The sequence below is a fragment of the Kogia breviceps genome, chromosome 4 (genome assembly GCF_026419965.1).
Source record: "Kogia breviceps isolate mKogBre1 chromosome 4, mKogBre1 haplotype 1, whole genome shotgun sequence".
NCBI lineage: Eukaryota > Metazoa > Chordata > Mammalia > Artiodactyla > Physeteridae > Kogia > Kogia breviceps.
The window spans coordinates 93,488,883-93,516,643 of record NC_081313.1 but is presented as its reverse complement, the minus strand read 5'-3'; the positions used below and the strand labels follow the sequence as shown (position 1 = coordinate 93,516,643).

Sequence of the window (27,761 nt, the reverse complement as noted above, 5' to 3'; positions counted from 1 at the left end):
CTTAATTTAATATAAAAATGTTATCACAACCATGATATTGTCCCAGATAGCTGGTATCTTAGCCAAATTATAGCTTCTTCCTTTATATTCTTCTGAGAAATTCATATGATATTTAGGGAAAAGAAAGTCATGCTTAAGAGAAATAGCAAGCAAACCTCATGAGAGGGCTTAGAAGAGATTCGTATAAGAAAGTCAAATGAAGACCCATGTTAAGTATCATCAGCTGACTTGATAGAACCAGTCCTGCATTTGGAAGCAGAGACTATAAAACAAGGGCAGTCATGGTATGTTATGATGATCACCCATTATATAACAGAATAAAGACCGTTTGACTCTTAAAGGTGCCAACAGTAGGAAGCATGGAGCCACTGCTGGACTCACAGCTCAGTTTACACATTGTGGAGAACAGTACTGCAAGAAGACTTTTGATGATTTTCTTAGGCAAAGGAAAGTCATTATGCCAAGGACCACATTTGAACAGCTTCAATTCTAGGTCTGTCTCAAGATGCACTCCTCCACAACAGCCAGATTACATTTCTTAATGACTCAGTATTTCTACTGATATTACCCAAGGTCAGTGAAGTCAAAACCCAGGAGACTAGACCCCATGACAAATCAAAGGACTTTTTCACATCTTGCTGCCTTATCTTAAGGTGGACACTGGAGGTAGTTTTTTTTTTTTTAACATATATTAAAAATAAAGTATGCTGGCATCTACCTAGTACTGGTCAATATAGCTTCGGTCACTGATTAACATCTGTATGATACTGGTACCTAATACTTGAGCCAATGTCAATGTTTGATCCTTGGTCACCAGAAGTAGTTTGTAGTTAGTCCTAAATATATTACAAAGATTATTTGAAAAAAAAAAAAAACCTTCCTGATTTAAGCTGTGGCAAATATAAATTCATTGTCTGAACCTCAAAGTAAAATTAGAAAAATCCTTTGTAATTGATACTATCACATTGTGCTTAAAACAAACTTGACAAAAATGATGTTTCTTTAAGATTGGGGGTCAGTAAACTTGTTTTGTAAAATGCTAGATAGTAAATATTTTAGGCTTTGCAGACCACACATGGTCTCTGTCATATAATATTCCCCAACCAGTGATTTAAAAAGGTAAAAACTGTTCTTACTGTGGTCTGTTTGAAAACAAGCATGGGTGAGATTTGACTCATGGGCCACAGTTTACAAAGCCCTGCTTTAGATATCTCAGGATCCTGGAAAGAATATTTTCATTTCCTCAATTCATCCTAATATTTGTCCCTATAGCAACTGATCAATAAGAACCACCAATTAAGACAAGGACTAATCCAGATAAGACCTCTAATAAAAAGTAAAACTTGATAAAGGGTCATGAAAAAAATCTCCTGTTATCTTTCAAAGAGCCTACTTGGACTCGTTAAGTAAGCACAGCACTGAAGGATGTGATATGATCCTATGAGGAAGTGAATCCTGGTGGTTTAAAACTCATGAGGCTTTTTTTTCCCCCAGAAGGCTGTGGTAAGGATTCTGGGAAGTTCTGCAGACCAAGGGGAGCAGTACTTGCTGGGTACATTCCTCACAGGAGTAGTGCTAGGTTATGTATTACTGTTCAGGAGGCTTTCAGGAAGTAGCTGTGACATGAAACACACTGCAGGACTGAAGTTGAGTAGCACGGGGGACAACACCAGTGATCTTAGAATATGGGAAGCTTCGTGAAAGGAAAGGTGGAATGCTGCTTTAGGGGCACAAACTTCTGTCCCTTTGGTTCTCTGCACTGTGGAGCTCCCTCACTAATGTCACCTCGGGATGGGGATCCCTCTGCCTTCCCCTTGCAAACCCTAGTCAGTGATCAGAGCCACACAGACGCAGAGAGCCCATAAAGCAACGCCCAAGATCAAAGACCAAGAAGCTCTGTCAGAAGTCTGTGTGCTCCAGCAGAGTCAATGAAAATACTTCCAGGCTGAACACTGAGAAGCATTTCAAACAGTGCAGTACCATGCCTGTCACGTTTCAGTGAGGCCTTCTGCCTGCCGGTCCAGAGCATAATGAAGGTTTCAGATTTCCAAGACCAGTGTGCCTGCCCTCCCCAAAAGCTCACCGAGTGCTACTTTTACCCTCCTTCAAAGAAATTTTAAATTAACACAGAGCTCCTCATTAACCTCTGTTAACTTACTAAACAGTAAAACTCTACTTGCCAATGAACCAGTTTCCACAAGAGGATAAAATAAAGATGTAAGAATTTTTTTCCACATTTAACATACACTATTCCCATTAGTAATACACGCAGGCCCAACGGCCATGGCTCACGGGCCCAGCCACTCCACAGCACATGGGATCCTCCCGGACCGGGGCACGAACCCTGCATCGGCAGGCGGACTCTCAACCACTGCGCCACCAGGGAAGCCCTGGAGTATTCTTCATAATGACTCTTGTAGGGTTCAACTTTAATACATGAAGTCACTCGTGAATTGTTACGAAACAGCTTTCTATTTTTCTGACTGATGGGTACATATTTGTGTACAACTATTTCCCTTATAGGTCCTCATGGAGCTATGGTAGTGGTATTGCTTTTGACCTGACGGAATTAGATGACTTGTAGGGTCTCATCTGACCCAGATACTAAACAGCTCTGGGCTGTAGGGCTCAAGATGGTACTCGATATTGTTTTTATCTTTGAGGAGTTGAGTTCATGTGGGCCTTTCATACCCCCATTTGCACAGAGTGTAAAATACCATAGACACTCAAAGAATACCTTTAAAGTAGAGAGAAGACTCATCCCCTCACCTCACCAGGATCAGATAAGAGTTCTGAGCATATTATGCCAGTGACAAATGACTACAATTACCTTCCTGGTTCTTCCTCAAGACCACATCAAACCTGCCTATCATGGCACCTTCATTCCCTTTACATCCAACCATGCACCATCACACCCCTACCTCAAACACCTGTTCCCTCATGAGAAATGCCAATGACCTTAGTAGGGCTAGAAGAACAGGGATCCAGATGATACAGGAGGTGAATGGTGGATGAGAAGAGGAACAAAAGCCATCAGTATTTCAGAAATGGAGAATCTTTAAACAGGAATACAAAACCTGATAGAGTGGCCTCTCACTTCACACTGACAACCCTGAGCTTCTTAGAAACTATTAAAAAAACCCTACCTTACTACTAGAAAGCACAGTAGGCAGACTACCATAATAACAGTAGTAAATCTCAGAAACTCATCCCTTTCCAGACTTAGAAGAAGTCAGAAATTCTAAGGGCTGGCCACCACTAAACCAGATGAAAATTACTAACCAAAGCTGATCTTTCTGTATTGGATGCTTCATTTTGTGCTGCTTTCTAAGATACAAGCATAAAACTACCTCAAAATAATGGCAAGTGGAGATTCAGGATAATTCTCCATAGATACCTAGCCTGTCCTCAGTTTTGTTCAAAAACAGAGAGCTTATAATCAGTAATATACACAATCACATGAAATATTGGGAACCACTTCTTTATTTTTTTTAATTAATTTTTATTGGAGTATAGTCGCTTTCCAATGTTGTGTTAGCTTCTACTGTACAGCAAAGTGAATCAGCTATGTGTATACATATATCCCCTCTTTTTTGGATTTCCTTCCCATTAACGTCACCACAGAGCATTGAGTAGAGTTCCCTGAACTGTACAGAAGGTTCTCATTAGTCATCTATTTTATACATAGTATCAATAGTGTATATATGTCAATCACAATCTCCCAATTCATCCCACCCCACCCTTTCCCTTCTTGGTGTACATATGTTTGTTCTCTATGTCTGTGTCTCTATTTCTGCTTTGCAAATAAGATCATCTATACCATTTTTCTAGATTCCACATATATGTGTTAATATACGATATTTGTTTTTCTCTTTCTGACTTATTTCACTCTGTATGACAGACTCTAGGTTCATTCAAGTCTCTACAAATGACCCAATTTCATTCCTTTTTTATGCCTGAGTAATATTCCACTGTATATACATACCACATCTTCTTTATCCATTCATCTGTTGATGGACATTTAGGTCGCTTCCATGTCCTGTCTATTGCAAACAGTGCTGCAGTGAACACTGGGGTGCATGTATCTTTTTGAATTATGGTTTTCCTGGGGTATATGATCAGTAGTGGGATTGCTGGGTCATATGGTAGTTCTATTTTTAGTTTTTTAATGAACTTCCATACTGTTCTCCACAGTGGCTGTATCAATTTACATTCCCATCAACAGTGCAAGAGGGTTTCCTTTTCTCCACAGCTTCTCCAGCATTTATTGTTTGTAGAGTTTTTAATGATGGCCATTCTGACCAGTGTGAGGTGATACCTCATTGTAGTTTTGACTTTCATTTCTCTAATAATTAGTGATGCTGAGTATCTTTCCATGTGTTTGCTGGCCATATGTATGTCTTCTTTGGAGAAATGTCTATTTAGGTCTTCTGCCCATTTTTTGATTTTTTTTTTTTTTATTGAACTGCATGAGCTGCTTGTATATTTTGGAGATTAATCCTTTGTCAGTTGCTTCACTTGTTGATATTTTCTCCCATTCCGAGAGCTGTCTTTTTGTCTTGTTTATGGTTTCCTTTGCTGCGCAAAACCTTCTAAGTTTCATTAGGTCTCATTTGTTTATTTTTGGTTTTATTTTCATTACTCTAGGAGGTGGGGTGAAAAAATATTTTGCTGTGACTTATGTCAAAGAATGTTCTATGTTTTCCTCTAGGAGTTTTATAGCATCTGGCCGTACATTTAGGTCTTTAATACATTTTGAGTTTATTTTTGTGTATGGTGTTAGGGAATATTCTAATTTCATTCTTTTACATGTATTGATAGCTGTCCAGTTTTCTTAGCACCACTATTGAAAAGGCTGTCTTTTCTCCACTGTATACTCTTGCCTCCTTTGTCATAGATTAGGTGACAATAGGTGCGTGGGTTTATCTCTGGGGTTTCTATCCTGTTCCATTGGTCTATATTTCTGCTTTCGTGCCAGTACCATACTGTCTTGATTACAGTAGCTTTGTAGAAGAGTCTGAAGTCCGGGAGCCTGATTCTTCCAGCTCTGTTTTTCTTCCTCAAGATTGCTTTGGTTATTTGGGGTCTTTTGTGGTCCCATACAAATTGTAAAAATTTCTGTTCTAGTTCTGTGAAAAATGCCATTGGTAATTTGACAGGGATTGCTTTGAATCTGTAGATTGCTTTGGGTGGTAGAGTTATTTTCACAATATTGATTCTTCCAGTGCAAGAACATGGTATATCTCCCCATCTGTTTGTGTTATCTTTGATTTCTTTCAGCAGTATCTTTTAGTTTTCTGCATACAGGTTTTTTTTGTCTCCTTAGGTAGGTTTATTCCTAGGTATTTTATTCTTTTTGTTGCAATGGTAGGGAACCATTTCTTTAAATCAAGAAAGTTACTAAATTTAAGTTTTCACTATGTTCACTGGCAAAAGATATTTTCTGCCAACCCAACTCAAGCTGAATACTTTGAGCCTTACATTGTGGCTTTTGTACTTACAGGCCATCATTCTTAGATGATGTTTCATAAGAGGTTTTAAAGCTACAACAAGAGATATCACAAAGTCTGCTAAAACGTATTTTTAAATTGCATTTTCTGTTAGAATATTAAATACAATTTGATAAACTAAAAGAGTATATTTTATGTAACACAGATAGCTTTTAGAACATGAAATCTATAAGAAGAGACACGAACACAAAGATATTAGGTACTAGTCACTCAAAAATTTTTTGCCCCTGAGCCAATGTGAAATACTGAATGTCAAATATCAATTGCCATGTCCCTGTGATTTTTACTATGATATCTTGTCACTGTGTTACAAAGCGCCCTATGAAAGATAGTCAAACAAGGGTCATCTGGTCAGGTAGCCCATGGCTAGAGCATCACTCTTCCAAAGTCATGACTGTGGACTGTCATAAAATCTAGCGAGGTTACACAAAGAAGAGAGGGAGCTTGGTTTTTAACATTCTCTACCTTCATCCCTAAAACGGGGTCAGACATGTTACAAATGTTTGCCCTTGGTCATGAAGAGAGCTGTGGATCAATTAAATCCAATTATTGCCTCAACTGGGGGAGGGGGCGGAAGAATATTAAGTATCCCTGTGGGAGGCAAGTCAGGAACGTCTTCACCCTAAGTGTAAAAATGACAGATAGTTTCTGGACTTAATTTTTCATAGTAGTAAAATCATCAAAGCAATGTAAGAACTAGAAAGGTAGTTGAGCTGAAAAACCATCTCCCTTGCTTCTTCCTCTCTTCCTGTTATTAGAAAATAGTGGTTACTAGAAAAGCAAGACTTCAGGGTAGGAAAAGGGCAGGAAGGAGAAGCATATAAAGCAGCAAACTTAAGGGAGTCAAGTCTCTTCAAAGAGTTCACAGAACCCTATGTGTGTGTAGGTGGCTTTCTTCTTGTACGGCTTTGGGAGACAAGGCTGATTTAGAGTAAGGCAAGTATACATGGTTTCAATATGTTCAAAAAAACAGGAATGAAAATGAAAAGACAAGTCACAGAAAATATTTGCAAAACATATACCTGATAAAGAACCGGTAGCTAGAATATATAAAGAACTCTTAAGATTTAATAAAATAAATGACCCAATTTAAAAATGGGCAAAGTATTTAAATAGACATTTTGCCAAAGAAAACACACAAATGGCTAATGACTGCAGGGAAAGATGTTCATCATCATTAGTCATTAGAGAACTGTAAATTACAACCACAATAAGATACCACTTTATACTCACTAGAATGGTTATATAATTATATAAGTAAGACTACACACACACACACACACACACACACACATATATATGACTGACAGTGTTATATATCCACATATATGTATATGACTGACAATGCTGTCAAAATGTGATGAAACTGGAACCCTCATATAGTACTGATTGCTGGGGGGAATGTAAAATGGTGCAGCCACTCCTAAATGTTTACCTAAGAGTAACAAAAACATATGTTCATACACAGATTTCTATACAAAAGTTCACAGCAATCCTATTCATAATAGCCCCTAACAGGGACTAAATGTGTATCAGTTGGTGAATGTATGAACAAAATGTGGCTTATCCTTACAGCAGAATACTATTCATCAGTAAAAAGGAACAAACTATATATATACTATATAACGTGGCTGAACATTAAAATCTTTAAGCTAAGTAAAAGAAGCCAGATGCAAAAATAAACTACATATTATCTGATTCCACTTCTATGAAACACTAAGAAAAGCCTATCTATGGAGACAGACAGCATATCAGTGGTCGCCTGGAACTGGAGGGAGCAGGGACTTAATGTAAATGGGAACAAGATTTTGGGGAGGGTGATGAAACTGTTTTAAAACTCAATAGTGGTGATGACTGCATAGGTGTAAACAATTACTAACAACTACTGAATTGTACAATTAAAATATATCTATAAATTATACCACAATAAAGTTGTTAAAAAAGAAACCCACAAGCATGACAAGAATCCTCTTTTCTTTTTACACTTTAGCCAAAATTATGGTGGAACTCTGTGAGAAGTTTTTTTATTCCTTTATTTATTCACCAAACATTTATTGAATAATGGCCATGTACTCAAAATGGCTTTGACTTCACCACCATGCTATGTTTAAATATTTGATGACTGGACGTTTTCCAACATCCCTAGGAATTTGGCAGTGATCACACTATTAATCCATGGGATTCTGAATCAGGGACAAAACAGGGCTGAAAATGGCAGACTGGGGGAATTCAAGGATTGACTATCCCCTCTGTGGGGCCTCAGGAAGCATCAATAGACCAGATTCTGGTCGGGCAGGTTGGCAAGCGGGAGGGACACAGTTCATCCAGTCCCTCTGAAGGGAGTCAAGCCAAGCAGCCCTCCTGTGAACAGTAGGTACTCTATACCACAACACCAGCTCCAGGATACAATTCTAACACCCACCTCATTCCCTAACTGAATTCTCATAACACTAAGCAAGCCCACTGAACTGCACTAAGGCTATAAAAGTTTAACATTATAATAGAAGGCAGATTTGTCCAAACTCTATAAATGTTCAAAATTTGTACATTTTATCACATATAAAGGCACTTTTTTGTTCTTCAAGTTCTTTTGTTATTCTAGTACTATTTTGCAATACAGTAACATTAAAAATAAATGATATAAGGGATAAGAAGATATAGTACATATATACAATGGAATATTACTCAGCCTTAAAAAAGAATGAAATAATGCCATTTGCACCAACATGGATAGACCTAGAAGTTATCATACTAAGTGAAGTAAGACAGACAGAGATTCCACCTATCACTCATAGGTAGAATGTTAAAAAAAAAAAAGATACAAATGAACTTATTTACGAAACAGAAACAGACTCACAAACTTTGAAAACAGACTTATGCTTGTCAAAGGGGAAGGTGGGAGGGAGGGATAAACTAGGAGTTTGGATGTACATATACACACTACTGTATATAAAATAGGTAATCAACAGGGACATACTGTAAAGCACAGGGAACTCTACTCAATATTCTGTAATAACCTATATGGGGAAAGAATCTGAAAAAGAATGGATATATGTATATGTATAACTGAATCATTTTGCTGTACACCTGAAACTAACACAATATTGTAAATCCACTATACTCCAATATAAAATAAAAATTAAATTTAAAAGAAAGATACAACTAAAAAATAAAGGATATAAACTTTAAAAATAAACAGAATGCAGAAAATCCTTCAGGCAAGTAGGGAACACTTGAGTTTTTGCCAATCAAGCCCCATTGATGTCTAAGACATATATTAATTGTCTTAAAGACAAAATAGCTTGAATGTCACGACATCTACATCTAGACTTTATGTTCTTTCTTTTTACCTGGCACAGTGGTTCTGAAGCTGGAGAGAAGGAGGAGGCTGCCCAGAACTGCATACACACACCCTGTGTAATGTACTATACAGATGACCTAAAGGGTATTCCCAAATGGGAAGACTCTCAGAACCCATACTGCATAAAATCTGGACACTGGCATGGATGTCAGGATGGGAAGACTGTGATGAACCGACTAGGTCAACGAAGGTGAATTTCTAAGCTGTTCGGCTTCTCACTTTTTCTGCTTGAACATAACCATTGCTGGTATTTTCAAACTGTACTCATGGGAACAGAATCTCAAAGCATCTTGCCAACAAATATTAATCCTTATTGTTGTCTCAGGAGGTAGACCAAAACACAAACCCTACCTACATAGGAATGAAGAGAAAATCGAGCTTGAGAGAGTACTGGCTTGCTTTCTGTAAGACTTTAACAACCAATTTATTTGGCAAACATTACATTGAGCACCGATGCTTTGCAAGGCACAGATGCATGATGAATGCTTTCAAACTGCAGACTTTTATAACTTGAAAGGGCCCATTTTAAAGTTGTGACTCATTTATGGGCCTGAAAATGCTACATCTGTATGTATGAATCAGACCCTGGAAGTATAAGTTTACAAGGTATTACATGACCATCATCCACAAATTACAAACCCATTGATGAAACACACAGACTTTATCTACCAACAGCTGAAACTTGAAGTGGTAAGAAATAATCTAATTATCCAGGATACTGTAATAAATCAAGGCGCCAGCAGGAAGCATAGTTTATGATTACTTTTACAACTACTGAAGAAATTTGATGACAAGCAACATGCTTCAAATTTAAGTAAATCAACAGGAAATGAGGCATCTCTGGGGATCAGGGCTTGAAAAAGGGCGGGCCTTTGAGTGAGTCTCCTAAAAATGTAAAAAATAAATCATAGATGGCAGATCAAGAAAACAAGCTCGTGTTCTAAAAGTGTAGCCTCTCATTTCGCATCCCCCTACATGTGATCCTACATAAATAATAAATAAATAAATAAATAGAACTAATGAAACTCTCAGATCCCAGCTACCTCTCCTCCTTGAAAAACTGGCTTATATCCCATTAAAAAAAATAAAGCAAATGAAAACTTTTTTGAAACAAGAAACTTGAAAATTAGAACTTACATCATTTAATCATCCTAAATAGTTTATCACATATTGAAACTTAAAGTTCAGTTTTATGTAAAATTATCCTCTATATAGAGGAAGTCACAAATCTATATGATTTGAGAGTAACAGGTTCACACCTACTTATAAAATGGTAACCACCACAATGGTTAATTAATTTCCTAGATGTAAATAATTACCATTCTATAATTTGGCTTTATTGGTTCTCAGGAATAAGGGTATTCATTTTACCTTAGTATGTACAAAATTTAGATGATATTCAGGGCCCATATTCTATAGAAAATGGAGGCCTAAATCAGATGTCCTCTATGAACTGATGCTAAAAGTATAAAAAACTGTTTAGTTACAAAATAAGATATTCTAATCCAACAAGGACTTTCCTTAGCAAGTCCTCCTTCATAATACTGATGTCTGAAGACATAACCGATTCTTGTGCTAAAAACAGCTATTTTATATGAAACATATGTTGTATAAAGTTTCATTATGGGGCATGATTTGACATAGGATATCACATTCTATGTTATAATAAAATAAGTTTCAACTGCATTTCAGAAATCACCTTCCAAGCAATTAATAAGAATGCAATGTGACCATTAGTGACAGAGTTAAAAAAAAAAATCTAAATCGATTAATGGAAGAAATGAAACATGATTTTAAGACACTGAACAGTAGATTCTAAATACAATTCAAACTCCACTCCTCAGGTTGCCTTGGAAATTTTAAAAAATAAATACCAAATGTGTTTTCATCTGTTTTTAGTGATGGAAAGAATTTATTCTTAATCCACCTAAAATGCAGTTTAGATTATTAGAAGCTATTCAAAATAAATTTCATTGTTTGCTTCTCTAATTTTCCCACTTTGAAAAACAAAGCAAAGCATTCTTAAGTCATTTTTAGAAAATTTACTCTAACTACTGCCTATTAGTTAATGCACACAAATGCTCTTAGATTAAAACAATGAGATGAATAAAAAGAGTGTTTTTAGCTACTAATGTCTTAACTAAAGGAATCTTTTCCAGGGACAGAAACAGTGCCAGCATGTCTAGTTTATTACACATTTGTGTACTTTTCTGCTTGGTAATATTGCCACCGAAGTTCCCAGTTTGCCTTCCTTTCCCCTTCTTCCTCTTCATCCTAAAGTTGGCTCCTCTCCCACATTATAAAACTTGTAGCAAAAAAAAAAATAATATATTGAACCAAGAAACATTTCTAAAAATTCTCAAACTGTGTAGAAAGTTACAACTCCTTTCTATAACCTTTGGAAACTTCAGTGTTGACATAGTACTATGTTGGCCAAATAAATGTTCTTCACCCCTCTTGGATATTCTCAATGCACATTCACATATTAAATGCTCTGAGAAGTAAAAAAAGAAAAAAAAAACAAAACACTTTTCTTTATGTAACACAGCACTGGCCCATGGTATCCAATTCTACCACTTGTAAAACAGCTACTAACCTTCCTCCGAAACACTGTCCAGTGAAACACACTTTGGGATGAACAACTCACCTATGCCATCTTTATAGAGCCAGTGAAGCCTCAAAAAGATTAGGTCAGGATAGGGTAATTCCCAATTTTCCGGACCACAAGCTCTGGAAGTCAGACTTCTTCTAAGATATAAATGTTCCTGAAGTTTCTCCTGAACAGCCTCAGGCCACACTTCCCAGGCTGCTTCAAAAGGGAGTGTTCTTTGCAGGTCTGATGTCCACCTCAACACAAGGCCAGACCAGAATCAGAGAGAGAAGGAATATTGTAATCTGGTCTGGGGCAGCCTCCTCCTGACAAGCGTAGGGCACAGAAATAATGCCAGACACTTCCTGCTCTGCTTCCTCTTATCAAAGAGAGAAAGAGAGAAAGAGAGAGAGAGAGAGAGAGATGAAGGGAGGGAGGGAGGGAGGAAGGGAGGGAGAGAGGGAGAGAGGGAAGAAGGAAGGAAGGAAGGGAGGGAGGGAGGGAGGGAGGGAGGGAGGGAGGGAAAAAAGAAAAGAAAGAAAAGAAAAAGAAAAAAAGAGTTCTTATAACTTATAGGTAAATCAGAGGTACATGATCTGCCAGGGAAAGTAATACCGTCAGGATTAGATGCCTCCTATAGGATGCCCTCCTCATTAGTGGAGAACATTTTTCAGAAACCTCTAGATGTGCTGTGCTCAGTAGAAGGAGACAGATAGGTTTGCAAAACAAACTGCTCCAGAAAGCCATCTGCCTTTCTCTCTCTCTCTCTCAAAATCTCTCTCCTTTAAAAAATATTTTTAGAGTTATTCTAATAAACTAAGAAGAGAATTTCTGTCAGGTGTGAATCCCCCTTTACAGGGAAAGAATATTTGGATGAATCAAAGATGGACCTGGTGGAGCTCATTCAAATCCAAATTCCAAACCAAATAAGTGAGTTATGTATTATATTTAAGATTTAAGCATTACAGATTTCACAAAGGAAAGGAAGGAAGGAGAGAAGGATGGATGGCCTTCCAGAAGGAAGGCCAGAGAGTAAACATCTAAGGAAGTGAAAGATGCAGGCTACAGCACGTTCAAAATTAACTTGGAAAAACAAAGCAAATTTAAAAAATATCTTTGTATCTTACACATTACAGTCTAGAGATTGTGTGTAGCAAAATGGGAAGTTTAATGGAAAACAGAATGTGGAAAATCTCCTACTATCACTATGCTGGTTAATGATTTTCTTTTCAACACTTGTACAATTATAAAATGTAACCTTTGGAAGAGAAAAGCTTACCAATCCATGTAGTTTGCAATGAAGAATCCAAGGCAAAAAGAAGCAAGCTGGTTGACCCGAGGTCACTGAGCCCCTAAATTGCACTACTGGGACTAAATCCCATGATTGTCCCAGTCATGGCTGTGGGCTCTTTCCCTTCCCCAACCCATGGATTTGTTCCCTTTAGGTAACTGTTGGCTGCAGACTCTCATTCTTGATATGAAACAGACAATTTTCACTTTCTCGTGCCTTTTTATATGAAAACAAGGATGATCCAGCGTCTAACAATCTCAGCACGTTAAAAAAACACTCATACTTTGGGATGTGAGAAGGTTTGGCACAGCTTGCCTCAGGCTTTCTGTGTTTAGGGACAATGGGTTAAAAAGCTAAGATGAACGATTTTGAAAAGAAAATGAATGACATGTGCACAATTTTGAAGCTGTGTTATTGAATTGGCCCTTGGGAAGCAGATGCACTAGGGACCACCCATATAAGTGTATGTGTTGTTCAATTATGCTTTTATCTCCGTTGTTATGTTGTTATGCACAACATTTAAGGAAGAATAATCTTCATAAACTAAATAGGTATATCAACTAAGGTTTTCCATATTTATTCTTGAAACTTTATATGTACAGCCACTCCAGAAAATATGACAAGCCTCTAAATACCATGATTGCTAGGAAACAAAGCATGACCATAAGCAGTCTACCTTTCTTTAAAAGGAAAAACTTTAATCCCTCAAATGCCATATTTATGTAGAGAAGTTCTAAAAAAGATTCAGGTACATAATATTAAAAACTAGTCACTACAGAATTTCTCATAAAAGCAGGTGGACTCACCAACCATGCTGGCCTCAGCTCCCTCCCTAGACCCCCTTAAAATGACTAGAATACAAACAAAAAAAGCACAATCCCGCAGGGTTTATGAGTGCCAAGACGGTAATAAAGTAGCTAGAAAGCCAACTGACCAGTGACAGCTTGAGAAAGGAGAATTCTAGACCAGCGGTGGGGAAAAGTCAGGAAGCAACCATATTTGCACTGAGAACCAGCAACCTTGCCCCTGCCTACACACACACACCAAAGACTCAGGAATTCTCGGCACCAGTACCTCTATGAGAGGAGATCAGTGACAGAGCTTGCAACGTGAGGACAGGTTCAAATACTGCATAAAAGCAGTTAGACATCTAGATTCCCTCTTGCACTCTGTGTAACTGGTAATGCCTTTTGCCAACCTGGAAGAAGTCTGCAAATATTGTCTGGAGAGGTAAAACACAAGGTCTATGGGCTGACTGCAGGGCGTTAAGCACTGGAGAGAGTAAGCCTATTCCACTGCAACTAGGAAGATAAATACATGTTCACATATTAACTGCTGAAACCCCTTTTTTGCCCCATCTTTCAGTTCCCAGAACACTGCCACCCAAGCATCCACTTTCATGGCAGGACAGTAAAAACACTTCCCATGAGCCAGTTGGATTGTTCAGAGAAAAATAAAAATAGGTAAAGATACTGAAACCGGTGTACCATGCACCCACCCAAATTACCCTTTAGTGAAGTCCACAGTCGACAAGTTCTAGATGTGTACAGAAAGCTTCTAATCAGGTCTTTAGTGCCTCAATCTTAAGTATGAGTGGACAGCTAAGGTTAGTTAAGTACTTAAGGAAAGCTTCTAAAACAAACAGAAGCCAAAAACAAAAACAAAAAACAAACAAACAAACAAAAATCCCAGAAAAATACATCTTTGGGGAAACAAAAAATATACAAAGGGAAAAATTTCAAATATTATCATTAACATCTTTAGAGAAATAAAACAGTACATCTATGAAAAAAAGCATGATGCTAGTTTAAAAACTGGGCATTTGAGGATCAAATATGAGACTTTGAAAATACACAGTAAAGAAGAAATAAAATTCTAAAAGAAAGAGTTTGAAAGATAAATTGAGGTTATCCTCTATATATGAAGGGAAAACAGAGATGGAAGACAATACAGAAGGAAATAAGAAAAACTAATAGAGGAGGGCCAATATCCATAAACAAAAAAAACAGGAACAAAAATCATTAAATAATTCAAGAAAATTTCCAAGAACTGAAGGAAATTAATTCCAAGATTGAACAGGCCCACTGGATTAAAATAGAATCACACCATGATATACCCTGGTGCAATTTTAGATCACTGATTCTAAAAGCTTACAGGAAAAAAAAAAAGGGGGGGATTAAAAAGTGAGAATAGCATCAGCCTGCTGGACCCTGGATGCCAGAAGAAAATGAAGTCTTCAATATTCTGCGAAAAAGTGTTTTTCAGTCTAGAGTTTTCTACCCAGCCCAGTGATCAATGAAGCAAGAGACAAGAATGAATGCTGTCATACCTGCAAGGTCTCAAAAAATATCTCTCTCACCCAGTACCTTTCCTCAGAAGTCACTAGAAGATGGAGTTTCCAAAATGAGGGAATAAATGTAGAAAGAGGGAGAAATGAGGTTCAAGAAAAAAGGTACTCAACATACAAACAAGGCAAAGGAAATCCCCAATACGATGGAGAAGCAGTTTACAAAGTCTCCAGAAATTCAAGTTCAAGGTGAAATGGATAGATTTTCCCCAATATATAAATCCAATATAGAAAACTGAACAAATAAAAAGAGGCAATTATTAATTCCAGAGAAAATAAAAAACTGTGCAGAAAAGGCAAAATGTTTATAATATACTACATAGTTCAACTACAAGTGCAGTTCGCATAGTCATAATAATGTAAATATGCAATATAGATTATTGGTGTTTACATAACTTACTGAGAAGAAAAATTACTTTTTGGGGGGTAGAGTCAGGAAAGTATGTACATGAAAGTGAAAGAAAACTAAAACTCCAACTTCCCTAAAAATCTAGATGAAAAATCTAAAGGTAGCAAATAAGCAATGCCATTTAGAAATAAGGAAAGCAATTACTAAAGAGATGGCTAAAGGAATTTAAAGTGATTGTTTCTGGAAAATAGAAATGGGTGAGGTGTGCTCTGAGTTTGCTCTTTTTGCAACAATTCTCATACAGATATTTCCTTTGTTAAACTATTTGTGTGTGTGTATATAAGTGTTTGATTTTCAAAAACTAAATTTAAAAATACCTAGCTACTACAAACACCAACATCCTAATATTTAACAGTTCTATAAACTCCTAATCATTCCTATATGTCTATTGCTAATTTCAAGTGGAATTTTCTTCACCAAGGTCACAAGAGGTTCCCCCCTCATTATGATAGAATTCCTCCTGTTTACGTAACAAATCTATTTTTGCTTGTTTGTTAAATGGCAAGGTTAACACCACAGATGCTCTAACTGATTAACCTAGACTCACTGAACAGTTCCTGAGTTCTGAGACCGTGTTAGGCTCTACACCACCAGAGCTCTTCAGACAATAAAACAAATACACAGTCTCTTTTCACTAACTGTTGAGAGATCAATAAAACCAAATATACACTTATAAGCCCCTTATCAGTAACACTATTATAAATAAGCACTACAATCAACAAACCACTTTGAGACATTCCCTAAAGTTCAGACATCTTGCATGCCCACTTTTCCACTGGATTTCTGTCTCAACAATAATCAATACTATAACCAAAGAGGTGCCAAAATGATTCAGTATTACCATTAAACAAGTGTTTCTGATGGAAGTCTCCTATGCAATTTGTAGGTCTCCAAGTTTTGGCAAGGATTATAAAGGCAGCCCTCTAACGAAAACTGATTAAATTAGAAAAGAAAATACATAATCATCAAGACATTGCTGTATGCAAAGTATCTTAAGAAAAGTTCTGTCACACTCATTTAAAAGAAGCCCATTAGAGAACCCCAGATTTTCAAGAGTGAGTCTCTACATGCCTCTAGTCTAAAATATGTTCTTTCTCCCACTTTCAAGGACACCATAAGACAAATTATGTTCTCAGGAAAAGAAACAAACTTACCTTTCACAAGCTCGGACAATCCATGCGGCAATTATCCATAATGAGATACTAAAAACCAAGAGTACAGTTCCTGGGCATATAGTCATTAAAGTCTTCATAACAAAACGTGTATTGAAGTTTATCTTATTAAGTGCTCCAATGCTTCTAGAAGAGGCATCAGTGAAAAGTTTGCTGTGTAAAAGCATGACTCTGGCAATCAGATAGAGTCTTAAGAACATTGGTATAGATAAAATAATATCCACATCAGCGGTGGTGGTGGATGGGGCATAGGAGAAGGCAAGCCGGGCCGTCCATGTGAACGTATAATTCCCAGGTATGGGATGAATAGCACACACCAGTATTTCCAAGCAAATGAAGAAAATACGCTCATAAGTCATGGCTATTCTCCAGTCATCTGCTCCATTGTCCACCATGAACAACTGAAAAAATAAAGTAGAGAATCAGCTTCAGTATGGCATGAATGGTCCACAAGTGTTAGTGCAGATTTTTAAAATACATAACAGGTGACTTTTAGCAATCATGGCGAGCTCTAGGTCATAACTTCTAAATGCTAGCCCACGCACCGCAATGGAGAGTAGCCCCCGCTCACCGCAACTAGAGAAAGCCCACGTGCAGCAATGAAGACCCAATGCAGCCAAAAATAAATAAATAAATTTCTTTTAAAATAATAAATAAATAAATGCTAGCCAGGTACACTATTTTAAGAAAATAGTATTGGCACAAAAGGAGAACTTTATTTTGTTTACAATTAAAATTACAAACTTGCTATGCAGGAGCCGAAGATATTTTGGAGTCCATGCCCCTGGACAATCACGTTAGTGACATCATTTTAAAATAAGGGGCTTGGGCCTGTCAGTAATGTATCTCTTCCTTAATGAAGTCAGAAGGACTTGCCTTATAACAAGCTGCTCTCCTCTTTCAGGGTCTGGATCTAAACCTTGCACAATTCTAGCCATATTCTCAGTGAAATCTATTTACAGTGCCTCTGTAATCAATTATACCCTATAATGCAACAATGCCTGAGTGTTCTTAAAGGAACTCTTATTCTTGGCTTCCAAGATGAAATCACAAGGGACCATAGTCAAATGTGGCAAAAACATTTCTTCCAGCTTCCTTGCTCCTGCTCTATTTTTTATCTCTTTTCTTCTGCTCTCCCATAGCTTCGCTTGGATTATTAATTTGTTTTCCATCTTTCTTTCTCTAATAAAGTTTCCTTTTTCCTATTTCTGTCATTCTTCACTCCACAATGAAAGAAAACAAAAAGAAAAGAAAGAAAAAGGAGATAGACGATAGATAGATAGACCGACCAACCATAAAAGGAACAGAAAAGAATGTTTCCTGTCTTCGCTGGTTGTTCAGTAAACAAGTCCCCCAGGCACTAGTCCATAAACAACCAAAGGCATCTGGAAATGTGTGGTGACATTTCTGACTGCCACAGTGACTTGTGTAGGCTACTGGCATTTAGAGCCAGGAAGCCAGCGGTGCCAAGCAGGCTGCGATTCTGAGAGTCCCACGCACACAAAAGACCTGTCTGCTCAGAACGCCGACAGTGCTCCCGCACTGAGAAAGATGACATATTCTTTGCCTTTTGGTAAGTAGCCAACTTATGTAGAAAGCATGAGATGAAAGCAACCCAAGTGAGAACAGTGTGTTCTCAGGTAAGTGAGTCGCAAAGGAAGTTGGCTGAGCAGACCCCCAGGATGACTGGATTCTATGATCTCTGCTCCTCTAGGGTCAAAAAAGAGTCATTTTCCCACCACTTAAATGGTTACAAATTCCCATTCTAGGGTAAGTATTCTGCAGGTCATAGCTACTGCCCCTGCTGTTATTCAAACACTGCCATCAGCGCTACTGTGCAAGGACAGGAATTTGAGGACAAAAATGATCACTTCTTTCTGGTACTTGAAAAAGTTAGAGAATAAGCAGAATCTCTTGTCAAAATTTTAACAAATTAAGTTATGGCAACATAATGGCTTTGGGTATGCCTTTATCATAACTTTTCATCAAGGGACCTCAAAGTGTTTGATAAATAAATGCTAACAGACAGTACAAATTAGATTTTCCAGTGTCCAATAAAGAAACAGATCATAAATAAAGCTGCCAAGTTAGCTATATAAATATTCCTGTTCAGTTCACCACTTTCAATACCACGTTGGCATAAAGGATTTCATTAATAAAGATATACAAAAGATTGTATAGAAATAATGGTAGACATCTTCTAAACTTTATATCAGTAAGTATTTACTGGGTACTTTATAACTCTCAAGGAATGTGACCCCAAAATCTTTTAAAGTGTTTATGTCCAAAAGAATGTATCCCTCCAACTAGTTACTTCGAGAGGCTCTGTATGTTCTAGAGATGCTATCACTGCTCTCTTTGTAAATTGCTATCAGGGCCTAGTATAAGTCACGTAAGAAAAACAGTATTGTTATTTAAATCTACATTTCCACTTCTACTGAAAATGGTATTACCCAGTTTGTCTACTTTCTTCACCAAACATGGCTCTGAACGACAAATCCACCCCCAAAAGAAGTACCAAGCACCAAGACTCCGGCTGAGCACAATTCCAAGACAGGCTTTGCCCACACCATTCTGGGCAACGGCAGCTTAAGTGCAGAATGAGTACCTTCCCAGGTAAGTGGTAAAGAAATGTATAATTCTCATATATTACTTGCAGTCTCATATCTTTCCAGGCCTGGCCCTCCTCCCATCACTTAGAGAGCACTTGTTCCTCTGACCTCAGGCTACTCTCTTTTTCCAGGCCCCTTTTCATTGCCTCCTCTGCTCACTTCCCTAACTAGGCTGGTTCTCTCTATTCTTTACCATCACTTCAACCATTATGTCATCGGTACTCTCAGCAGCCTTCTCCTTTATATTCTGGGGGACCTGCCCTGGTAACTTTACATCTAAGACCTGCAGGTGGGCTGGGGTCACCACATGCCTGTGCCTTCAAACTCAGCTGAACCCTTAGCATCCCTGTGATCAGGCCCCAGATCCCTATAGCTTCTGCTCTAAACAATCATCTTTCTCCTCTAGAGCCAATTTTGTTCCCATCAGTACACTTTCCCCCAGTATCAGAAATACCTCTATTTTATACTTCAGCCACAAACTCACGTACATCTCACCTTTTCTCTTTATTTCCCTTCTCTTTTGTTCCACCTATTTAAAGCAGTGTTACATGAATACCCACTTCTCCTGCACTGACAGCCTAGTTCCTGTGCTTTCTCCCTCTCAGCAGAGTATACAAGCAACTTCATATCTGTACTGTTCATTAAAATCAAAGCAACACAAACAACGACCCCCACTGGCTCTATGTCTGCCCTAAGCGGTGTTCATTTTCTCACTTTTCTTTCATGCCTCAACACCCCCATGGGGTTTCTCTCCCCATCACCCCACCAATATAGCTCTTGCTAAGGGTCACTCAAAATATCTTAATTATGAGATCTGGTCCTTTCCATCTTAATTTTTATCTCACTTGATCTGATATAAATCACTCCTTCCTTCCTAAAAAAGATCTTTTCTCTTGGCTTATGTGACATATTGCTTTTCTCATCTGCTGACGCTGAAGAATCCATCTCAGTTTCCTTAAAAAGCACCTTCCTCCTCCCCATTCAAGTGTCCCTGCTCTACTGAGGTCCATCTCTGACTCTTCTTTCTGTACTTTCCTGGGTGATCTCTTCCCTGCCTTTTATCTCCACCACCAGATTCCTCCTACTGGAAGCCATCCTCCATCCTCCAATAACCTTCTGAAAATGTAAATTATATAATCTTGCCATCAAGATTAAAACCATTCCAAGCCCCCCATTCGGCAATCTGGTTTTGCCTATCTCTTCAATCTCATTGCCCTTTACTCTTCTTACATTTTCCTCTGGTTGCAGATTTCAGAACATACTACCTTAATTGTGCCTCTATGTCCTTGTACATTCTGTCTTAAGGACTGGGAAGTCTTTCCACATAGCAAATTCTTATTCCTTTAAGACCAATTCCACAGTCACCTCCTTTGGGACACTGTCCAGGCCCCAGACAAATCTGCAAAACTTCCCCCTTTGTTACACCATGATCCCTGTATGTGCCTCTTATTGATGCTGCCACAGAGGACAATAAGGATTTTTTTGTCAGACTGTCACCCCTACTTGTCTGTGAGGCTCCTTGATGATAGGATCCACATCTACCTAGTAGAGAAAAATAAACGCTTGGAAAATGAACTACCTTGCTATTTCTCAGTTAATATTGATTAACTAATCACTGGACAGGTCCTAACGCTAATGATACATGCTCATGGGAGATGACACTGCTAATGTAGAACATAAGTGAAATAAATCTATGACATTTTCCAAATTGGTACATAACACATCCTATTAAATGTTCAGGCATTGCAGCAGCATAATTTTGCAATTCCATAGCAAGTTCAGTAACATCCCCACAGAAAATTTCTATCATGTAGTTGCTTTCTACTATCAGGGGTTTAATCAACACCCAAAATGATTTTAATTCTTGGTTTTATCACAGCACATACTTCAATGCCAAAGTTAAGAAAGAAATATTCCCTCTACTCTTCACATAATCCCCACCCTTAATTGCTGCTTACTCCTTTGTTTATTCATTTATTTACTAAATATCCAGTGTACTGAATACTCACTATGTGCCAGGCACTGCGCTACATACTAGCCACACAGTAGGATTTATAGCAGAGAGTCTGCCCCATGGAACTAACTTTCACCAGGAAAGAAAGACAAAATCAAAAAAGCAGACCTAAAGCAGTATAATGAAGTAATTATGCCTGTGGACACTGCGATGAAGGAAACAAGCAAGAGATGAGATAAAGAAAAATAAATTGGTGGTGACAGCAGATGTGGTCATCAGGGAAGACATTTTGAGAAGTACTGTTTAAGGCAACACCTGGACAAAGAGAAAAGCCAGTCATATAAACTGCCAGGAGAAGAACACTCTAGGCAGAGGAAATAGCACATGTAAAGGCCATGGGCTATAAAAGCTTTGCATGCTTAAGGAAATGAAAGAACACCAGAGTGGCTGAAAGTTAATGATCAAGGGGCAGAGTGAAAGGAGATGAGCTTGAAGAGCCAAAGATGGACCAGACATTCAGGACCTTGTTGGCCATAGTGTCAAGACTGGATTTCAGTCCAAGTGCAGTGGGAATCCACTGAAAGGTATTAAGCAGAAGAATGACATGATGTGTTTTACAGATAAAAGGGCTGATCCTACTGCTGTGGGAAAACCAGAGTTTAAAAGGGAGGATACTAGTTAGGAACTTCTACTGCATCTGATTAGTTGTAGTTAGTATCCCCCTGACCTACACCAGGGTGAGTAGGGGTTGCCACGGAAATGAATATAGTGGGCGCACTAGAAATATAGTTTGGAGATCTTGCTAGAATTTGCCGATGGGCTGAATGTGGGAGTGATTAAAAAAGAAAGATTCATAGACAACTGAATTTCTCCTCTGTCAAACACCACGGATGTCTATGCCACTTCCTGAATATAATGGGTCAGATGCAAGGAGTGGGGAGGTTCCATTTTGGCCACTGTCATCTGAGTATAGATGCCAAGTAGGCAGCAGGATATGCAAGTCACTCAGAGGAGAAGTCTGGGCTATTGAAATAAATTTGGAAGGTGTCAGTATTTAGGTAGTTTTATGAGATCAAAAGAAAAATTAGAGAAAATGAAGAGGACAGGACACAAGACCAAGTCCTGAGGAACCCCAAATGTGGGGGGCAGCTGGAAGGTCAAGCCCCTCTGTGAAGTAGGAAGAAAATAAAGTGTTATTTTTGGAGTCAAGGGTGAGGGCTGTCAACTGTTAACTGTAAAATAATATTTACCAAATTCAGAGCTATGTTAATGTACTCAATATTCTATACAGAAAATGAAAACACTCTAAACATCAGTTTTTCATCATCTGATTCCATGTCGAGTTAAAATCCAACTGTAAGAATACTCCCATTACATTCCATATGATCCATATAATATAAATATATATGATCTCTTTTAGGCTAACTTGTAGGGGAGTTAAAGTAATCAAAATGACACATTAAACCATCTCTATATTCATTCATCATTTTGATGTTGATAAAAGAAGAAAGATTTTAGGGCAAAAGCATGACAGTTTCATCTACTTTAATTCTAGAGCTGTGGTTAATGGTCTTTGCCAGAGTAAAGTAACTTGTAGGCATAACAGAATATGCCCTATGAATATATCACACCACAAGCTTGAACTTTCCAGTGCAACTGCTTTATATTTGCTCAGATACTCCAAACATAATCTACTTCAAGCTCATTGTCCAAGGTGAACTGGCAGTGAGAGTCATCAGGAAGAAGGTGGGAGAGGTCTGCCATAGCGATCAGGTCACATGCTGGCTTGGGGATCTCTGCTCAGCCAGCTCAGGAGAGCAAGGGGCTCAGCTGTAGAAGCTTCAGCGGCCTTTGACATATGATTTTCCTCTTCAATGAGGTTGAAAGCTCTATGGTCTGATCTGAGACACTGTCTTACATATCCTGGGTTTCCTTTCTGGTACAGAAGTCACAGCAGTGCTCAGCAAAAAAGTGCTGCTTGAAAATCATTCTGAATAAAATAAATTTAGGCCTATATTTGTTAAGAAAGTAAGTATAGGTAGAAGAGCCAAAAAAAACTCTGAAAAGAAACAGTAATAGGGAGAAGCAGCTCTGACAGATTATTAAACAAATTAATGATTGAAACCATGTGGTACTGGCACATAAAATAACAGAGAGGCCAATGGGACAGGACAGAAAGTTCAAACTAGACCCAACACACTGGGAATTTCACAGGATTATAAAGGCAGACAATCAAATCAGTGGGGAAAACACAGTTTATTAAAAAATGATTTGGGGACAACTAAACAGCCATCTGGAGAAACATAAAGTTGAAAGAAGGCCTCATACCAAAAACATCAAGAAAAATTCCTGGCGGAGGAAAGATTTAGATGTAAAAATGAAACTATTAACATATTAGAAGAAATCATGTGAGAATTATTTTGCAAGCTCACTAAAAGGAGGGCCTTTTTATTTATTTATTTAAGTATAGTTGATTTACAATGTGTTAGTTTCGGGTGTACAGCAAAGTGATTCAGTTATACATACATATGTATTTTCTTTTTCATATTCTTTTCTATTATGGTAAGGAAGGCCTTTTAACTCTGACAAAAACACCAGAGTCTTAAAAGAAAATACTGATACATTTTGGATTGAATACACTAATCTTTTGTGTTCTGCACCTGGCCAAAACTATAACAAAAAGAATAAAAAAGACAAACACCAAACCATGCAGAAACTCTTCACAACTGTTACCACAAAAAACTAATTTCCCCAGGTGTATAAAATTTCTTATAAATCCTTAAGAAAGAGATCAGCAGTCTAACAGAAAAATAAACAAAGGATACAAATAGCAGGTCATGGAAAAGGAACGAAAAATAGCTCTTAAACCTATATTAAAAAAAAAAAAGATGCTCAACTTCAATCATAAGAGGAAAATGTGATACCATGTTTTTGAGCTGTCATATTGAACAATATCTAAAAGTTTTATAACACACTATATTAGTGAAGGTGTGGAGAAACAGGAACTCTCATACATTGTAGGTGGAAGTGTAAATCGGTATAACCTTTGGGAGGGCAGTTTATCAGGTCATAAATGTACATACTGTTTGATCATGCAATTTCATTAACTTAGATGAAATTAGTCCTATTGACATATTTACCCATGTGAGAGCGAACATGTATGATCATTTGTTACAGCATTGATTGTATATTAGCAAAAGATTAGAAATAATCCCAATATCCACTAATAGGAAAGACGGTTAAACAAATTAGAGATGTCCACAAAATGGAATAGTATGCTGATAAAAAAAGATGATAAAATTGTTATATACTATTTAAGAAAGTGGTCTACTTTTTTTTTTAAACATCTTTATTGGACTATAATTGCTTTACAATGGTGTGCTAGTTTCTGCTTTACAACAAACTGAATCAGTAATACATATACATATGTTCCCATAACTCTTCCCTCTGTATCTCCCACCCTCCCACCCCTCTAGGTGGTCACAAACCACCTAGCTGATCTCCCTGTGCCATGTGGCTGCTTCCCACTAGCTATCCACCCTATGTTTGGTAGTGTATATATGTCCATGCCACTCACTCACTTTGTCACAGCTTACCCTTCCCCCTCCCCATATACTCAAGTCCATGTTCTAGTAGGTCTGTGTCTTTATTACTGTCCTATCCCTAGGCTCTTCATTACATTTTTTTTCTTAGATTCCATATATATGTGTTAGCATACGGTATTTGTTTTTCTCCTTCAGACTTACTTCACTCTGTATGACAGACTCCAGGTCCATCCACCTCACTACAAATAACTCAATTTCGTTTCTCTTTATGGCTGAGTAATATTCCATTGTATATATGTGCTACATCTTCTTTATCCATTCATAAGTTGATGGACACTTAGGTTGCTTCCATGTCCTGGCTATTGTAAATAGAAATGCAATGAACATTTTGGTATATGACTCTTTTTGAATTATGGTTTTCTCAGGTATATGCCCAGTAGTGGGATTGCTGGGTCGTATGGTAGTTCTATTTGTAGTTTTTTTAAGGAACCTCCATACTGTTCTCCATAGTGGCTGTATCAATTTCCATTCCCACCAGCAGTGCAAGAGGGTTCCCTTTTCTCCACAACCTCACCAGAATTTATTGTTTCTAGATTTTTTGATGATGGCCATTCTGACCAGTGTGAGGTGATACCTCACTGTAGTTTTGATTTGCATTTCTCTAATGATTAATGATGTTGAGCATTCTTTCATGTGTTTATTGGCAATCTGTATATCTTCTTTGGAGAAATGTCTATTTAGGTCTTCTGCCCATTTTTGGATTGGGTTGTTGGTTTTTTTTTGTTGTTGAGCTGCATGAGATGCTTATAAATTTTGGAGACTAGTCCTGTGTCAGTTGTATCATTTGTAAATATTTTTTCCATTCTGAGGGGTGTCTTTTGGTCTTGTTTATGGTTTCCTTTGCTGTGCAAAAGCTTTTAAGTTTCATTAGGTCCCATTTGTTTATTTTTGTTTTTATTTCAATTTCTCTAGGAGGTGGATCAAAAAGGATCTTGCTTTGATTTATGTCATAGAGTGTTCTGCCTATGTTTTCCTCTAAGAGTTTGATACTGTCTGGCCTTACATTTAGGTCTTTAATCCATTTTGAGTTTATTTTTGTATATGGTCTTAGGGAGTGTTCTAATTTCATACTTTTACATGTAGCTGTCCAGTTTTCCCAGCACCACTTACTGAAGAGGCTGTCTTTTCTCCACTGTATATTCTTGCCTCCTTTATCAAAGATAAGGTGACCATATATGAGTGCATTTATCTCTGGGCTTTCTATCCCATTCCATTGATCTATATTTCTGTTTCTGTGCCAGTACCATACTGTCTTGATTACTGTAGCTTTGTAGTAGAGTATGAAGTCAGGGAGCCTGATTCCTCCAGCTCCATTTTTTGTCCTCAAGATTGCTTTGGCTATTTGAGGTCTTTTGGGTTTCCATACAAATTGTGAAATTTTTTTGTTCTAGTTCTGTAAAAAATGCCAGTGGTACTCTGATAGGGATCACAATTAATCAGTAGATTGCTTTGGGTAGTAGAGGCATTTTCACAATGTTGATTCTTCCAATCCAGGAACATGGTATATCTCTCCATCTATTTGTATCATCTTTAATTTCTTTCATCAGTGTCTTATAATTTTCTGCATACAGGTCTTTTGTCTTCTTAGGTAGGTTTATTCCTAGATATTTTATTCTTTTTGTTGCAATGGTAAATGGGAGTGTTTTCTTAATTTCACTCTCAGATTTTTCATCATTAGTGTATAAGAATGCCAGAGATTTCTGTGCATCAATTTTGTATCCTGCTACTTTACCAAATTCATTGCTTAGCTCTAATAGCTTTCTGGTAGCCTCTTTAGGATTCTCTGTGTATAGTATCATGTCATCTGCAAACAGTGGACAGCTTTATTTTGTCTTTTCCGATTTGGATTCCTTTTCTTTTTCTTCTCTGATTGCTGTGGCTAGAACTTCCAAAACTGTGTTGAATAAGAGTGGTGAGAGTGGGCAACCTTGTCTTTTTCCTGATCTTAGTGGAAATGGTTTCAATTTTTCACCATTGAGGACCATGTTGGTTGTGGGTTTGTCATATATGGCCTTTATTATGTTGAGGAAAGTTGTCTCTATGTCTACATTCTGCAGGGTTTTTATCATAAAAACCTTTGAAAGAAAACCTAGTTTTCTTTCTTTGTGACATCTTTGTCTGGTTTTGGTATCAGGGTGATGGTGGCCTCATAGAATGAGTTTGGGAGTGTTCCCCCCTCTGCTATCTTCTGGAACAGTTTGAGAAAGACAGGTGTTAGCTCTTCTCTAAATGTTTGATAGAATTCGCCTATGAAGTCATCTGGTCCTGGGCTTTTGTTTGTTGGAAGATTTTTAATCACAGTTTCAATTTCAGTGTTTGTGATTGGTCTGTTCATATTTTCTATTTATTCCTGGTTCTGTCTCGGCAGGTTGTGCATTTCTAAGAATTTCTCCATTTCTTCCAGGTTGTCCATTTTATTGGCATAGAGCTGCTTGTAGTAATCTCTCATGATCTTTTGTATTTCTGCAGTATCAGTTGTTACTTCTCCTTTTTCATTTCTAATTCTACTGATTTGAGTCTTCTCCCTTTTTTTCTTGATGAGTCTGGCTAATGGTTTACCAATTTTTTATCTTCTCAAAGAACAAGCTTTTAGTTTTATTGATCTTTGCTATCGTTTCCTTAATTTCTTTTTCATTTATTTCTGATCTGATCTTTATGATTTCTTTCCTTCTGCTAAATTTTGGGGTTTTTTTTCTTCTTTCTCTCATTGCTTTAGGTGCACGGTTAGGTTGTTTATTCGAGATGTTTCCTGTTTCTTAAGGTAGGATTTTATTGCTATAAACTTCCCTCTTAGAACTGCTTTTGCTGCATCCCATAGGTTTTGGATCGTCATGTCTCCATTGTCATTACATAATGATCAAGGGATTGCTCCAAGAAGAAGATATAACAATTGTAAATATTTATGTACCC

At 37.6% G+C, this 27,761-nt stretch overlaps 1 protein-coding gene across 3 annotated transcripts in view; it reads right to left on the bottom strand.

Moving 5' to 3' along the window:
• KCNN2 (potassium calcium-activated channel subfamily N member 2) overlaps positions 1-27,761 on the bottom strand; it is a 445,540-nt gene that overhangs the window by 117,185 nt on the left and 300,594 nt on the right. For all 3 annotated transcript variants that reach the window (XM_059061877.2, XM_067031464.1, XM_067031465.1), the window contains one exon: positions 16,663-17,081. In XM_059061877.2, coding sequence (XP_058917860.2) covers positions 16,663-17,081 — 419 coding nt within the window. The remainder of the gene's footprint in view (positions 1-16,662; positions 17,082-27,761) is intronic.